General features: G+C 58.7%; 1 protein-coding gene across 1 annotated transcript; it reads left to right on the top strand.

Annotated features, from left to right (window-relative positions):
* Window positions 1-7,260: 7,260 nt before the first annotated feature.
* On the top strand, window positions 7,261-16,351 carry CAPN12 (calpain 12). Its single transcript, XM_004690598.2, has 21 exons — window positions 7,261-7,497; window positions 7,886-7,955; window positions 8,134-8,252; window positions 8,419-8,552; window positions 9,187-9,358; window positions 10,009-10,083; window positions 10,152-10,237; window positions 10,309-10,383; window positions 10,945-11,108; window positions 11,190-11,398; window positions 11,673-11,684; window positions 11,901-12,109; window positions 12,343-12,385; window positions 12,471-12,530; window positions 12,957-13,014; window positions 13,333-13,403; window positions 13,492-13,554; window positions 13,736-13,814; window positions 15,945-16,061; window positions 16,151-16,209; window positions 16,292-16,351. The coding sequence occupies exons 1-21, from the start codon at window positions 7,261-7,263 to the stop codon at window positions 16,316-16,318; spliced, it is 2,139 nt and encodes a 712-aa protein (XP_004690655.1). The 3' UTR covers window positions 16,319-16,351.
* The last annotated feature ends 268 nt before the right edge of the window (window positions 16,352-16,619 follow it).

Raw genomic sequence — 16,619 nt, 5'->3', positions numbered from 1 at the left:
GACCGACTCCCACTCTCCTGCCGCGCGGCTACCCCGCGGCCCCGAGACCCCGTCCTACCTGAGCGGTCCTGAGGAAGCGGGGGGACGCCGGGGTCACGCCGCAGGTGTCTGGAGCGATGGGGCTGAGGGGGGGCGCGTGGCCACTTAATTACTGGGGTGGTGAGGGGAGCCGGACCAGACGGGCGCCCCCGGTGGAGCCCCGCGGGGCGGCAGCGCCCCGGCTCTGCTCCCGCTGGGGTCCCAGGCGCAGGGGAAGTCCCCGCCCGGGAGAGGCGCCCCCGCCCGGGAGAGGCGCCCCCGCCCGGAGCCGCCCGGAGCCGGTCGCACGTCGCCCTCTGGTGGCCGGAGGACGTCGTGGTCTTTGCCCTCGGTGCTGGGCGCCCGCAGACGCCCGGATTTGGCGGGAGAAGGTCGACCCGGTATTTCTGCACCTGTTTCTCAGAGATACTGGTTCGTCACTTTCTTTTTTTCCTTTTTTTTTTTTTTTGTAGTTTTCTCCTCTGTTTTTCTTATCAGGGCATTGCTGACTTCGTAAAATGTGTCCAGAAGTACCCCATGTTCCTCAATTAGTTGGCGAGAGTTTTGTGAAGCCAGACGGCATTCGTTCTTCTTTGAAAGTTTGTAGAATTCACTAGTCAGGCCGGCAGGTCCTGGAATGTTGTTACTTGGGAAACGGCTTCAGTTTCCGTAGTTGCCAGGGCTCTGTTCAAGTTCTCTAACTTTTTCTTGAATCAGTCCTGGGAGGTTTGTAATTCCAAATATGGATTCACTTCTAGATTATTACATTTATTGGCACAGTTTTTCATAGTAATCGCTTATGGTCCTTTTGTGGTTTTCTAGCCTTTTGGGGGTTCGCCTCTGTCCTCTTTCTTCTTTTGAGGTCTGGTGGCTTTTCTTTGTGGCGTCTTTAGCTACCTTTTCCCTTTTCTCTTGTGGATTTATTGTAAGATTTTGCCTTGTGGTCTCCATGAGATGCAGCTATAACATCCTATGTGTGTATTTTGTCTTGGTTGGTAATACTTTTATTTTTAAAAAAAGGTTTATTCTTATTTACACACACAAGAACTGGGGTGTAGGCCAGAGGTGCAGGGGTGAGAAGACTCACCAGGGACAGAGTGGGGAGCAGAACAGGCAGATCCACTGAAATCCACTGCAGAGGGGAGCATCCCCGAGACAGGAGAGGTCTGCTGTGCCATGTGGTTCAGTTCCCTGGCCGGGGATGGAACTCAGGCTGTAGAGGTGACAGTGCTGAGACTTAACCCCTAGCCACCAGGGAGGCCCCTCTGGGAAACTCTTATTAACCTTTCCTTCAATTCTGAATGTTAATCTTATCACAGTATCTAAAATTTCCATAGTATCCAATAATAGTGATAATAATCATAATCTTTCCCTGATTGTAATAAAGATGTATCCTTGTATAATTTATCCTTTAATAAATCCTTGTCAAACATTTTTTATTGAGATTTTGTAAATGGTTAATGGATGCTTGAAAGTGAGTATATATGTGTGTATGAATATAAATAGCTATTAAGTTAGCCTTATTGATTAAATTATTAAAAGCCTCTATGTTTTTTGTGCTTGTTATCTTGAAGACTGGTAATGACCATTTAAAATTACCCACTACCATAATGCTTCTGTGCGTTTTCCCTTGTGTTTCTAATAGAACAAATGATCAGAACACCTACCTGTTCATTATAAGTTCTCCACTTTGTTGGTATAAAGATACCCCTTTATCCAAAATCATGCTGTACCCCTTAAATTCTGTTTTCGCAATAGTTATTAAATTTGCTTGGTATCTACTTTGTTTTCATTTTAAATCTTTCTGGGTTTTACTTTCAGAGGGTTTTGGTGCATATTTCATGAAGTTGAATTTTGTTGCCTTACCCTGACAAGTTTCACACCGGCACATAATGTGGCCATAATTGGCTTTCCTTCCATCACTGTTTCATGCTGGTCTTTTAAAAATGATTCCCTGCATTTCCCTGTTTTTTGACATCACCAAATGGATTATATTTTCTCTTTTAAAATATTTCACTGGGGCCTCCTTGGTGGCACAAAGGGTTAGGTCTCAGCACTATCAGTCTCTCATTGCAGTAGGAGTTCACCAGGGAGCTGACCCACATGGCATAGCGGATCTCTTCTATCTCGCCCGCCCACTGCTCCCCTCAGCAGTGTACTTCATCCATCTGCCTGTTCTGCCCCCCATTCTGTCTCTGGTGAATCCTTTCACCCTCCATACCTCTGGCCTGTGCCCCAGCTCTTGTGTGCAGAAATAAATAAAAATAAATCTTTAAAAAAGCCAAGGAGGGCGAGAAAATAACAAAAATAATGAACAACCATATACCAGAGACATTTTGTGGGGGTGGAGTGGGGAATGGGATCAAAAACGGGGGTGGAGGGGAAGGGAGGGAAATGCACGGGACTATGGTGGTGGCACAGGGGTGATTTGGTGATGGGAAACCCGTGGGGATTACAATTGAGATGAAAAAAAAATGTGCAAAATAATGTAAAAATAAACTTTAAAAAAAAAAAAAGCCAAGGAGGCAATTACTACAAAAGCTTCAGTTATTCATCACTGAGAAACACCAGACTTTATTCATTAGCCTGATGAATGTTCGAGACAGGTTTCCTCATGAGCATGGCGGGGGGTTAGCATGGGCTGTTTTTGTGAAGTTGGTAGTGTGCCATGCCAGCCAGAGTATTTTTGACATTTCCCACCCTTGTTTGAACCATGTATGAGACCAGCGAGCCTTCTGCTTTCACCCCAGAGCAGGAGTTCTGGGTGAGCAGCCACTGCAGCTGCAGGCTAACTGTATAGGACCCCAAGATGTGGTCAAGTTCACCTCGAGTGAACCCTTTATGAAGGTGAGCGCAGAGCTCCTAGGACAGCTTCCTGGCACTTCATCGGACTCACGGAACAGGTTAGGGGGCTGTTTTTGTGCCTTCCTGCCCTTCATCCTCCCAGTGTGCCTGTTTCCGGCCGGTCCGGGCTGGCCAGGCTCAGCTCCCTCTCAGGGGCTTCACCTTCCGGCTCAGTCACTCCGGATGTGACTCGGCCCAAGCCAAATGAATCGTATTCAGGCTTCGGCTCTGCTGAGAACTGGAGGCAACGGCCTTCCCCAGACAACCTCCCTGCTGGGTCATGTTGCAAGAATTGGCGAAAGGAATTCCAACACACACACAGACACTTCATAAACAGCCAACGCGGGCAGTGGTCAAAATGAAACTAGCCAAGGGGTCCTCCAGCCTTTCTCTTAGGAACCTCAGGACAAGCAAGGGCGGGTAAGGGGAGGTGCCCCTTGAGAGCCAGCCACTGCGCGTTAGAACACCATCGGGGCGTAATCCCACCCTTGGGGGTAGGCAGTGAGCTCCTGCTCCTAACATCCCAGATGCAGAGATCTAGGGGGTGTCATCTCGCCCAAAATGTGGGCCAGCCCCTGTTGAAGCATCCTGAGGGAAATGTCCATTCATAGGAGACGGAGGCGCGGGCTCAGCACCGCTAGGGGGCGCGCCCTGGGCGACTCCAGGACAGATGGTCGCATCCTCAGCAAAAACTTGTGCAGGGGACGACAAGAACAAACTCCTCCCCTCCCCCCAAACTGAATAAAGGATGGAAAAAAGGGATTTATGACACATAGCGAGGGCCTCCCTGGTGGCTCTAGGGGTTAAATTTCAGCGCTATCGAGCTGTCACCAGCCGCTGCAGCACGAGTTCCATCCCCACCTGGGAGCTGAACAACATGGCGCATCGGACCTCTCCTGTCTCCCCGCTGCTCCCCCCAGCAGTGGATTCAGTAGCTCTGCCTGTTGTGCTCTCCACTCTCTCTCGGGTGAACCCTCTCACCCTTGCCCACACCTCTGGCCTATACACCCTAGATCTTGCATTCATAAATAAATAAATCTTAAATAAAAGGGGGGGCATATCAATCAATGGCAGCAAGCCTACCCTCTTGGTTCCTGATTCAAGTAAAATCTAAAATTTGATGGCATTTATGAGACCCTCGAAAAAGTAGGTATCAACCAGATAACTTTAAGGACATGATTCATTTCCTTGGCATGACAATGCTTTTCAGGTTATGACTGGGCAGCTTTTGTTTTTTAGAGGAATGTTTTGAAATGTTTACTGAAGAGATGATGTTTGGAATTTGCTTCAAAATTACCCCAGAAGGGTGGGGCGGGGTGTGAGGCTGAACCTGTCTGAGTTCACAGCTACTCGGAGAGCTGGGTGCTGGGGATGTGGGGTACACCCAACTATTCTACCTACTTTTATGTTTTGTATTTTCTAAAATAAACAATGCACTTCTCCAGAGCAGCATCATAGGGACATTCTTCTGGGTTTCTTCTTTTACTCAACATCCTGTTTCTAAAATTCAACCACATCAGCGCTGCAGTTCACCCAGTTATCTGGGTCACCTTCCCGTGAATGAATATAGAACTGCTGCTCATTTTGTTGACAACAGCTATTTGAATTGTCTGTGTTTTACTATCACAAGCCCAGCTGCTTTGGACATTTTTGCACGTGTCTCCTGGAACACAGGTACCTACATGTTTTTAGGTTAAACAGACCTGGGAGGGGAAGGGCTGAGTCATGGGGTAGGCATTTACTGAGCAATGCCCCCTAGCCTTCCAAAGTTCCACCACTCCATCAGCTCTTCTGTCGCCCCACCTCTCTGCCAACACTTGGCATTTGCAGACTTTCTGAATCTCCTGGATACAATGCTATTCACACAGCCTTCTTTTGCTGAGCTGAGCTTGTTTTCATATGCTTATTGGCCACTAATTCTGTTATAGTTTATTCATGTCTTTTGCCCACATTCTAGTGAGTCAACTGTTGTTTACTTAAACTATTTCTATATTCTGAATCCTAACCCCTTGAGAGGTAGCAACAGAATCAGTAAAGCAGCCCACAAGAGCCTGGGCAAAGCAGGCCACTTCTCTGTGACCTTCAGTTTCCTTACCTGTAAAATGGGGTCATTTACATCTTCTTGCAGAATGAATGCTTGGGTCTCCAGTGCTCCAAAAGAAAATCCATAGTTTGAAGCATGAATTCCCAGTATCTTTGTGAAATCGTTTTAGGTGAAACCATGAGTGGCGTCCCTGTGATGAGGTTAGTGCCTTTATAAGAGGAAGACACACCAGAGTTTTCTTTGTCCCCCTCACTCCACCTCCCACAATAGCAGGATACACAGAAAAAGCTGCCATCCATAAGCTTAGAAGTCAGCTCTCACCAGAACTTGGGGATGCTAGCACCCCAATCTCAGACTCCAGCACTTGAGAAATAGGCGCTTGCTGTTTAGGCCCTTCTCACCCCACTGCACCCCTCAGTCTGTGGTATTTAGCTATATAGCAGCTGTTGCTGAGACCCCTCCCTCAAGGTTCAGGTGAGGCCCAATCGTGACCCTATGTGTGAAGTACTAGAACAGGGCTGGTGGCCACCACAGGAAGCCCTTGGTGTCCAGCAAGCATTTGCTGTTTGGAGCGTAACAGACACCTGCTGCCCCCTGGCGTAGGGGTCTTTTGGCTCCCTGGATAGCATTTAAGGCAGGAACTTTGCTTTGATGGCTTGAGTTCAGCAACACTCGGCAGGGTGGAGACAGACCAAGCTGGTAACCTGTCCCTTACTCCACGACTGTGTGGGACCCCATACTTTGTGGGGGACTGATGTCCTAGACATTCGGGCTTGGTACCTGGTGGCAGAAATCATGCCAACTGAATTGGGAAGGGTTCCTTAGGCTGCTACTCTAACAGAATTATGGGGCCCCTTTCGTACATGCAAATTGAGGACTAGAAGCTTCTAGCCGTCTTGTCCTTCTCCACACCTCCTGATTTTGCTTCATTCTGCTTGTCCACATTCTCGGGCAGGGTCTCCTGACACTGTGGCCAAGAAAGAGACTGGCCACCCCGGAATCGCAGCACCCCAGCCTTGCGCCCCAGAGAAAGAGAAATCCCGCTCAAGTGTGGGGCGTGGCCAGAGGTTGCGACGCTCCTATTGGCTGATCCCAGTCAGACGCACCTGTCTGGAATTAGTGGGAGGAGCCACCCCTTCCGGAGCCCTGAGGGACCGTGGACTCCCAAAACACAATGGGGGGCGCTGATTCCAGAAAAAGAAGTAGGGAATACTGGACTCACAAAGCTCCAGTTACTTTGGGCTGGGAAGGGCCAGTGGGACCCTGGATATAAAAGGGGTGATGTGGGGCGTGACCATCAAGGGGACCGCTCCTGTGGGGATGTGTGGCCAGAGCTCCCCCACATGGAGGTCAGAGGGGCCTGCTGACCAGCGGCCTGAAGCCTCCGATACATGGCCACGTGACCTGTTCACCTCCCTGCCAGATGTCAATCAGTTTTTATTAAAAGTTCCCTCCCACTATTAGTGGTACTTTGGGGCAAATAAAGGGAGAGGGCTATGACCTCGCGGGGTGGGGATGTGGAGAACACAGTAGGGTGCAGGGGGTACCGGGGAAGACACAGAGGCCACAGGTGGCGGTGGGGGGACCTTGGGGCTGACCCTAACCTGCCTGTGTGGGCCTTTGAGCCTCCGCTGCCGGGACAGCAGACGCAGGCACGGAGGTCCAGCCACTGGCCCACGCACAGTTCCAAGGGACAAGGCCACCAGGCCCTCTGGCTCCCAACCTGGCACCTGTGGGTAAGTATTGTCACCTGCCTCACACTGCGGGGGAGGGGAGACAATTCTACAGGGAGAGAATCTGTTTGACAAGCCCCTTGTAGCGGCTGCAGGCCGGCTCGGACATTTATTGGCCCCCTCAAATGGAAAGGTGCCAGAGGGTGCTACAGTATCGAGGGGCGGCCAGGGCCCCCTCACCCGAGTGGAAGGCCCACCTGGGCGTGAGGGAGGAGTTTCAAGGACAAGAGATGGGCAGGACAGTGAGGCAGGCTGACGGGCACAAGACAGCTCCAAGATGCAGAGAGGAGAGGACACAGAGGCCGCCCCTCCCCCCGCTGACCTCCTTCTAGGCACTCCCACAGCAGCCTGGTGCTCCTGGCTCTGCCCACCTTTCCTCCTGCTGCTGGCCAAGCCCATTAAGGTGCTACTCTGGCCACAACTGAAGGCCCCACGCCCTGGGGAGGAAACCACTGAAGAGGCGTCCTGCTCCCCGGCACCCCAAACCATCAATTAGTATTAACGAGGGAAGGCTCCTGGCTGCCTAAAGACCCCCATCGGGACTCGGCTGGCCGGGAGGCCCCGCCCCCGTGACTCAGGAGGTTAAAGGGCCCGGGGCCACCCGCCAGCCCCGGAGTCCAGATGGCGTGTGGCAGCGGGAGGGTCATCATCCAGCTGGTGAACGAGGAGGCAGGGCCTGAAGCCAGGGGCCCGAAACTCTTTCGGGGCCAGAGCTACGAAGCAATCCGAGCAGCCTGCCTGAGTGAGGGGATCCTGTTCCGAGACCCCTACTTCCCCGCTGGTCCTGACGCCCTTGGCTATGACTTGCTGGGACCAGACTCAGAGAAGGCCAAAGGGGTGAAATGGATGAGGCCCCATGTAAAGTGGGGCTGGGGGCTGGGGGGCTGGGTCTGAGGGGTGCTGAGGGACTAGGTTTGTGGGAAGAGAGAGCTGGAGAGCAGGTTCCTAGGTCTGAGGAAGGAGGGGGGTGACGTGGGGGGGGCTGGGCTCTGGGTCTGAAGGAGGAAGGGGCTGAGGGCTGAGTCTGAGGGAGGAGGGCTGTGGTGAGGTGGGCTCTGAGCAGCTCAGCCATCCTGGGCCCAGGGAGGCCGGGGAGGCCAGGGAGCCCCAGGAAGCAAGCCTGCCCGCAGCTTTACAAGCCTTGTACGGTCGGAGGCGCTCATTACTGGGGGCAGCGTCTGACCTCCCAGCTCGCTCCTTTGCCCCCTTTCCTGGACTGAGGCCTGCGCTCCCCCGTCGCCCCCAGGAGTTTTGCACCGAGCCCCAGTTCATCTGTGAGGACATGAGCCGAACAGACGTGTGCCAGGGGAGACTGGGTGAGACTGCGACCCCCCCAGACTCCTCAGACCCAGCCGTCCTCGCAGCCCGGCCCCTCAGCTCCGCCCTCCACCTCCCCGCTTCCCTGCCCCTAGGCCCCCCCGCCCCCCATGTCTCTTCTTCCCTGTCTCAGTCTCCCTCTTTCCGTCCTTGCCCAACCCTAGCCTTTCCTCCCAGGTAACTGCTGGTTGCTTGCGGCCGCCGCCTCCCTCACTCTGTACCCCCGACTCCTGTACCGGGTGGTCCCCCCTGGACAGGGTTTCCAAGAAGGCTACGCAGGTGTCTTCCATTTCCAGGTAAAGCTCGAGTCCTTTGTTCATGCCTCGGTTTCCCCCACAGTGACCCAGATGTGTCTTGTCCTCGGGACATGCCATCCCTGGACTCTGGGACTGGCGCAGGTGCGGGGTCAGGGCAGGGTCAGGGCTGGAAGCTGAGCCCCAGCCCTGCCCCTCGCCTGGCCAGCTCTGGCAGTTTGGCCGCTGGATTGACGTCGTGGTGGACGACAGGCTGCCGGTGCGGGATGGGAAGCTGATGTTCGTGCGCTCGGAGCAGCGGAACGAGTTCTGGGCCCCGCTCCTAGAAAAGGCCTACGCCAAGTAAGGACCTGAGCCCCCGGCCAGCAGGCCCCAAGCCAAAGGTGACCGCGGGTCTCCTACAGACGCCTTGCCAAGGACCCCAGGCCAAGCCACAGCCCCCAGGACCCTAACGTCACCCCATCCCTCCCAATCATGAACAACGCCCCCATCCACATTCCTAGAGACACTCCCAGATGCCCAGAACTCTCCAGGAGACTGAAACCTCACACACCAGGCCCCGGAGTCACCAAAGCTAACATTATCTCCTTGGGACCCTATAATTGTAGTCAATTTCTCCTGACCCACAAGAAACCCAAAGCGCCCGCAGAGTCTTGGATGTAATCCCCAAGACCCTCCAAACTTTATCTTTCCTCTGGAGTCCCTGACAGAGCAAGGTTGCCCCCGAGAAGCCACCTCCTGAGAAGCACCGTTTCAGACACACCCAGGCTTCTCACACTGCCCTCCCCAGACCCTAGGTCATGGGCCCCGTCTCCAAGGGCTTGCAGAGAGTGCCATCGACCTCCACCTTCAGAGTCTGAAATTTCCAGGGGTGGTCCCTGGGACCCCAGAGACAGGGCCCTCACCCCACATCTCAGGGGTTGTCCGAGCTGCTTGCACACACCTCAGACCCTCCCGCCTGGCTGCTCTCCCTCAGGCTGCACGGCTCCTATGAAGTGATGCAAGGTGGCCACATGAACGAGGCCTTCGTGGACTTCACGGGGGGTGTGGGCGAGGTGCTCTACCTGAGGGGGCAAGACACCCCCGGCCTCTTCACCATCCTGCGCCATGCCCTACTCAAGGAGTCTCTTGTGGGTGCCACTGCACTGGTGAGAGTCAGACTCCCGTGGAGACCCCCACGGGAAAGCACAGCAGGGCTGAGGGGGCAGGGCCCTGTGTGCTCCTCCGCTCTCCTGTTGGCTTATGCTCTCACTAATCAAACCCCAGCAAGGAAAGAGGAAATTTACTTGCTGTCATAAATCACCAGCTTCAGGCACCGCTGGATCCAGGTGCTCAGAGGATGTTGCCAGTGGGTTTTTCTATTCCGGTTTAGCCTCACTCTCAGGCATACTTGCCCCTCATGGGCACAATAAGGCCCCCCCCAACTGCAGGTACCTCCCACCTAGGAGAGGCCAGCAAGGGGTGAGGGGCGAGGTGTGGTTAAAAAAAGACTCAGCTTGCATTGTATGTTCAACTGTGCTGCAGTCACACACTAACTCTGACTCAACTCAGTCAGACTGTCGTCTGCTTTCTGTCCGTATCTCACCTCGGCTCTCTCAACTCTGCCCTTTCTGTCTATTTTGTCCTATCTGCAGCTGCACCCTCTCCCTCACTCATCAGCCCGCTACCCTCCCTGAAGCCTGAACCTGGTGCTCTGCTTGACCCCTGCTTTGGTGCAGGAGACCCAGGGTGGGGGACAGAGGTGCAGCCCCCTTCGGGTGCCCCTCGGTGGCCTGCCACCCCTCTCTCTTCCACCCAGAGCGATCGGGGCGAGTACCGTACAGAAGAGGGGCTGGTGAAGGGACACGCGTACTCCGTCACGGGCACGCACAAGGTGGGCACCCTCTCGGGCGGCTGCGGGGGAGGGGCCGGGCTCCGTGCCCACTCACTGGCCGCCCTCAGTTGTTCCTGGGCTTTAGCAAGGTGCGGCTGCTGCGGCTGCGGAACCCATGGGGCCGAGTGGAGTGGAGCGGGCCCTGGAGCGACAGGTGAGATGGGTCTGGGGCGGGGGTGGGAGTGGGGCGGATCCGGCCCACCCCTCACACCCCAGTCTCCTCAGCTGCTCACGCTGGGACGCGCTCCCCACCGAGTGGCGGGAAGCTCTGCTGGTGAAAAAGGAGGACGGCGAGTTCTGGTGAGTGGGGTCCTGTCCACACCTGGGGGTGGGGGGGTGCCAGGTCGGGGTGAATCTGCATGAAGGGCCAGGGCAGAAGCTCATGGGGTGGGCCCCTCCAGGGAGAAACCACCCTGACAGGTGGTATCTGGGGGCCGTGTCCTGTTTGGGGCAGCTGAGGGAGAACCAATATTAGGGTGGGCTGGAGGGACAGTAACCCCCGGAGGGCGGGAGGAGGGAGGCTTGGTGACATCTGGGGGCATGTGGCAGTACCGAGAGCCTGGAGGGTCCTTGCTGGAAACTGAGGGCCTGGCATTTGCAGACTGAAGGCAGTTTGACACTGTTTGGGAGTCTGTGGAGCTGGACCCCTTTGGGGGCATTTCTGAGGACCCGAGGAACCTGGGCAGCCTGGAGGGCTCTGATGTGGGGGGTCATGCCTGGACACGTGGCATCACTGGAGGACTGGAGGGCTACTGGCAATACTCAAGGAACCGAGGGAGCGTTGTGATTTGGGGGCCCCTCCTGGGGCTTGAGCTTTTGGGAGATGGGGCGGGGCTGGGGCTGACCGCTGCCACTGTCCAGGATGGAGCTGCAGGACTTCCTCCGCCACTTCAACACCGTCCAGATCTGCTCGCTGAGCCCGGAAGTGCTGGGCCCCAGCCCGGCTGGAGGTGGCTGGCACATCCACACCTTTCAAGGCCGCTGGGTGCGCGGCTTCAACTCAGGCGGAAGCCAGCCTGGTGCCGGTGAGGCCTTGAGGGGTTCTGAGCGGCGAGCAAGGGGGGCTGAGGCAGTTCAGGTAACCCTAGTTCTTTCCCCAATACCAGAAACCTTCTGGATCAACCCCCAGTTCCGGCTGACCCTGCTGGAACCTGATGAGGAGGAGGATGAGGACGATGGGCCCTGGGGGCCACCTGGGGGAAGAGGGGGCCGCGTCCCCAAGTGCACGGTCCTCCTGTCACTCATCCAGCGGAACCGGCGCTGCCTGAGGGCCGAGGGCCTCACTTACCTCTCCGTGGGCTTCAACGTGTTCCAGGTGGGGCCCCCCCAACTCCCCGACCCGGTGGAACAGAGGCAGAGGAGGGGGGAAGTGGGGGGGGGGCGGGGGAGACTGAGGGTCTGTGATGGGCAGAGGGGTCAGACAGAAAGGAGTCAAAGAAAGGGGTGGGGAGCTGAGGGTGGGGGGGGTCAAGGAGCACTTGAGTTCATATAGGGGAGACATCAGGGAGGGGCTGGGGTGGGGTGCCGCAGGGAGGAAAAGCAGGGTGGCCTGGCTGCCTCCCTGACTCCCCTGCTCTTTCTCCCTGCAGATCCCAGAGGAGGTGGGTCTCGGATGGGACCAGCACCCACGGTCCCCGCATCCCTGAATCCACCCCAGGGGCTCCACATCCAGTACTGGGGGGCAGGGCGGCCCCGAGGCTCCGTTAGTGTGAGGGGCGGATCCGTGGGTTCGGGCCAGGGTTTGCAAGGGTGTGGTGGGCTGGCGGGTCGGGTAAGGGAAGTGGGGCGCCACGGTCACCCCGCCCCGCCCGCCGCAGCTGCTGGAGCTCTGGGACTCCCCGCGCAGCCGCGAGCTCTTGCCCAAGCTGCTGCGCGCCGACCGCTCGCCCTTCTGCGCCCGCCGCGACGTGACCCGGCGCTGCCGCCTGCCCCCGGGGCACTACCTGGTGGTGCCCAGCGCCACCCGCCCGGGCGACGAGGCCGACTTCACGCTGCGCATCTTCTCGGAGCGCAGCCACACCGCCGTGTGAGCCCTGCCCCCAGCGCAGCCCTGGGACCCCGGACCCGTAGGCCGGTTTGCCCCGCCGCCAGTGCCCCCAGGCCCCTGCACCCCTGCCGCTGGCAACCCCACACCCCCGGGAGTTACGATACTGCCTAGACATGCCCCCTTCACCCCCCTACCCCACTCCTCGGCAGAGGCCCCCGCCAGCTCCACAGCCCCAGCCCGGGGTGACCAGCCCCTCCCCCTCCATCTTGCAGGGAGATTGACGACGTGATCAGCGCTGACCTGCAGGCCCTTGTGGTGAGGGGCTACTGGGGTGGAAGAGGGGGAAGCACCAGAGGAGAGGACTCCCCCAGTTCAGGACTAAACTCCCCCCACCCCGCAGGCCCCCTACACCCCGTTGGAGCTGGGGTTGGAGCATCTGTTTCAGGAACTGGCAGGAGAGGTGAGCAAGGGGGAGCTGGGCTGAGTGTCCAGGCCCCTCTCTTCCTGGAGGTCTCATTTTCCTGTAGCTAACATGACCCCCAGCCCCCCATCACCTTAATTTCTCAAAATGCTGACAATTCTTGCCTGCCTCAGGGCCTTTGCTGCCTGAACTTGGGCCAGGACCACCTCTCTCCCTTCATAGCCTCCGTTTGGCTTTTAAGCATCCCGGAGCATCCTCTGAACCGCCCTCCCCCAGGCGGGTCACTCACTTGAGGGCTGGCCTCGGGGTCCTGCAGCCCAGTCGCTGCCTCCCCACCACAGCTGCCTGCTCTGGGGTCCGGGCCCTGTTCCTGCCCCCAGCACAGCCAGCATGCTGCTGGCGTGGGGCCCAGCGCTGTCTGTGAGCTGCCGGCCTCACCTCACCAAGGGCTCTGTCCTTGACCAGGAGGAGGAACTCAGTGCCTTTCAGCTCCATATCTTACTAAGCATTATCCTGGAGCCTGGTGAGTCGGGGGCCAGAGGGGACCCCACAGGGCACGTGCTAATCCACAAGGGTGCGGGACTCAGAGTTGGGAGCCTGAGCTCAGCCAGGCGGTGCTACCCACTCATGAGTCCGCCAGCAGGGTTCACGGCCACCCGGGGCCTCTCAGGGAAAGGCAGGGGGTGGCGCTCCCCGAGTTCAAATCCCGGCTCTGCTGGTTCCAGCAGAAACCTGGCTCTCTAAGCCCCTATAAGAGGGGGACCGCAGTCCCCCTCAACGGGGATGACAGCCAACATGCAGGAATTGGCGGGGTCTGGGTTTCTGGCTTCTCCCCCTGTAGCTAGGTCCCCCAACCGGACTCCCAGAGAAATCGGGCTCAGGACCTGTGAGCAGCTGCTGCAGTGTTTTGGGGTATGATGGCGCAAGCCTAGGTAGGAGGGTGGGGCACTGGGGACTCCCTTCTGGGGACCTTGAACCTAACCGGATGCCACACCCTCAGCATGGGCGAAGCCTGGCCCTGTACCACTTCCAGCAGCTCTGGGGCCACCTCCTGAAGTGGCAGGTGAGCTGTGGGCCGGTGCACCTTTGAGGGGGACAGTGCTCTGTGGGCTGGCCAGGCCTCGGGGGAGGAGGAACTGGACCCACCACGCGTGGGCGGATTTGGCTGGGGGCCCCCGAGTCGCTAGCGGCTCAGAGGTGGAGGGCGACGCTCTGGTCCAGGACTGCCCCATACCTCCCTCCAGGCCACATTTGACAAGTTCGACGAGGATGCCTCCGGAACCATGAACTCCTGTGAGCTGAGGCTGGCCCTGAATGCGGCAGGTGTGGACAGAGGTCCCGGGGGACCATGAGCCGCTGCCCCCCTTACTGCACCCTCTTGGAGCCCCTCCCGGGGCCCACTCTGCGTCCATCCATAGGCCCACACTGCAGCTTACAGTCCGCTCTTGACACGGGCTGAAGGGCCCACTGGAGACCCTCAGGAGGATGGGGGTGGGGAGGTGTGGGCTCGTGGTGGCGGATGGCTGAGGCCACCGTGGTGGAATGTCCTGGATCCCTGAACTACTGACTTACTCCTTGGGTTGCCCTGGCACATGAGTCCCTCCTCTGGAGCCTCTGTTACCCCCTGGAAGGTGGCCAACCCATGGGGTGGCTGGGAAGGCACCGGGGAAGGCAGCCCCAGTGCCCGTGCAGCGTGCCAGAAAGGCAGCCAAAGGCTTTGGCGGAGAGGCCTTTCCCAGGAGCGGGGGTGCCGCCCTGCTCCATCTGTGGGACCCCAGCAATGTTTTTCTTGGGCCCCTAAGCCAGTCGGGAAAGTCTGAGAACAACTTGCCCTGATTTGGAGGGGGCTGGGGGCAGACATGAAACTCCCAGACCCGCCCTCAGTCCCCTGGCTCTCCTTGCCACTGCCACAAGCAGGAGACCCCCAGGGAGATTAAAAGCCCAGACAGAGGAGACAGGGGCAGAGAGTGGCATTTGGGCAGAGACCTAGAAGGCCTTGGGGGGACTGGGAAGAGCCTTCCGCACAGGAAGCCGCCGTGCAAAGGCCCTGTGGTGGGAGTGTGTGCCCCGAGCAGGCTGGTGCGGCAGGAGCCGAGGGCACAGGGACCCGGCGACAGCAATGAGGACAGGCCTCTGGCGTGCTGAGGACAGGGGTCTGTGTGGACGAAGCCAAGCTGGGGGGCAGGGCTGGTCAGAGAGGAAAAGCTGGTGAGGCCTCCTGAGCGCTTGTGTGTTTGAAAATGCTTTAAAGCATGAGGAACTGGGAGAGGCAAGTCCTGGGGACTGGAGCTGACAGGGAGGGGGAGGTGCACTGTGACTGGGAGGGGACCAGGGATGCAAGCTCTGGAGCCCCAGGATCAGGGAGCAGTCTCAGGGCAGGGGGCTGGCAGGAGAAATAGGCTGCTCTGGCCCAGCTGACAGCACACAACTACCAGTCCAGGGACAGACTGAAGTGGTCAGCCCTGGGGGCTGAGAGGAGGTGCCCAGTGCTGGCTGCTGGGGGTATCCCAGAGGGCTTCCTGGAGGAGGAGTGAATGACAAGGAGGAAGGCTCTGGCAGAGGGCACATCTTGTGCAGAGGCGGCAAGACCCAAGGGAGGAGGGAGAGGTGTGAGGGGGTCTCAGGAGTCCTGGGGGCCCCAGACAGGACCCCGAGCTGACGGGAGTGGATGCAGGCGGCGCTTAAGTTTTCTCAGATGGGACACCCAGAGCCGGCAGCTGAGGGGCCCTGAGCCCCTTCCCGGGCCCTCCCACCCCCACTGGCTGGGGTTTCCTCAGGCCCCCGCACAGCAGCTCTGCACCCCCATCTAGACAACAGGCGATGGTCAGGGGAGTGGCCCGGGGGAGGCCCAGGACCCGGCTGAGGCCTGACCTGGAGGCCATAGGTGGCACCTCGGAGAAGCCGCAGTGTCTGGGCACCTGCTGTGTGTGTGTTGAGTGGAGGGACGCAGTGACCAGGGGCGGAGGCGGGCCGTGTGGGGCAGCGGAAGCCCGTGGTAACAGCCCCAGAACTGTCTGTCCGACACCCTGAGCCGGCTGTGACCTGAGCCGGACCCAGTTTCCGCTTTGATAGCCTAAGTGGAGAGAATCATCCCAGATGATTTCCGGCCACTGGAGGCCCTGACTGAAGTATCAAAGAGCTGCCTTCGAGTGGGCCTGCAGGAAGGATCTCTGTGGGACGGGAAGGGTGGACAGCCCTGGCCGGCGAGGTCCCGTGCTGGGGGCTCCGCAGGGAACACCGTGCCCCCATCTTCTGGGGTCGGGGCTGCCGCAGTGGCCACTTGACGGGTGGGAAAACTGAGTCCCCAGGAAGTGAAGGAGTGGCGGGGCGGGGGGAGGGCGGGGCGGCGCGTGGCTGGATCTGAGTGGTGGGGACAGGCCCGTGAGGCACCCAGCATCTTCCCTGGGGAGGCAGGGTTCAGGGGGGCGCGGCTCAGAGGCAGCCTCCCCCCAGGCTTCCACCTGAACAACCAGCTGACGCAGACGCTCACGAGCCGCTACCGGGACAGCCGCCTGCGCGTGGACTTCGAGCGCTTCGTGTCCTGCGCGGCCCAGCTCACCTGCGTCTTCCGTGAGTGCCGCTCCAGCACGGGGAGGGGGGCGGGGGGCGGCCCCCCACGCGGGGCCTGGGCGCGGCCCTCACTCTGCCCCTCCGCGCAGGCCACTTCAGCCAGCACCTGGACGGGGGCGAGGGGGTGGTCTGCCTGACACACAGCCAGGTGAGCCGGCCGGAGGGGCAGGCGGTGCGGGCAGGCGGCCGGGGCCTTCACCGCCGCCTCAAGCCCGTCTCCTCTCGCCCAGTGGATGGAGGTGGCCACCTTCTCCTAGGACCCCTGCCGGACCGGCTGCTGCCCGAGGCTGAGAGCTGCTGCGGCTCACCTTCCCCGCCCCGACTGGCCCCGGCTCACGCCTCGGGGCGGGGGTCTGAGCAAACCCGCCCTCCTTGAACCCCGCCTCTCCCTGCCTGGCGTGGGGGCCGGTGCTCTGGCCACGCCTCGGCGCGGGGTCCGGAGCCCACCTGCCTCGAGCGGCCTCTGGCCCCCCCACTCACCAGCTGGGCGACACTGGGCAATTCACCGCACCTGCTTTGCTCTCCTCACCTGTAAAGGGGGAAGGTCACAGCGCCTTG

The sequence above is a fragment of the Condylura cristata genome, unplaced genomic scaffold (genome assembly GCF_000260355.1).
Source record: "Condylura cristata isolate star-nosed mole 26May11 unplaced genomic scaffold, ConCri1.0 scaffold00028, whole genome shotgun sequence".
Classification (NCBI taxonomy): domain Eukaryota; kingdom Metazoa; phylum Chordata; class Mammalia; order Eulipotyphla; family Talpidae; genus Condylura; species Condylura cristata.
Note: the sequence above shows the minus strand (reverse complement) of the source record. Positions and strands in the feature narration are given on the sequence as shown.

Excerpts from the sequence above, each read along its gene's own strand:
- CAPN12 (XM_004690598.2), top strand. The coding sequence starts at position 7,261 with ATGGCGTGTGGCAGCGGGAGGGTCATCATCCAGCTGGTGAACGAGGAG. Across the intron at positions 11,109-11,189 it reads CGGAAGCCAGCCTGGTGCCG|AAACCTTCTGGATCAACCCC; the intron begins GTGAGGCCTTGA and ends CCCCAATACCAG. Across the intron at positions 12,531-12,956 it reads TTCAGGAACTGGCAGGAGAG|GAGGAGGAACTCAGTGCCTT; the intron begins GTGAGCAAGGGG and ends GTCCTTGACCAG.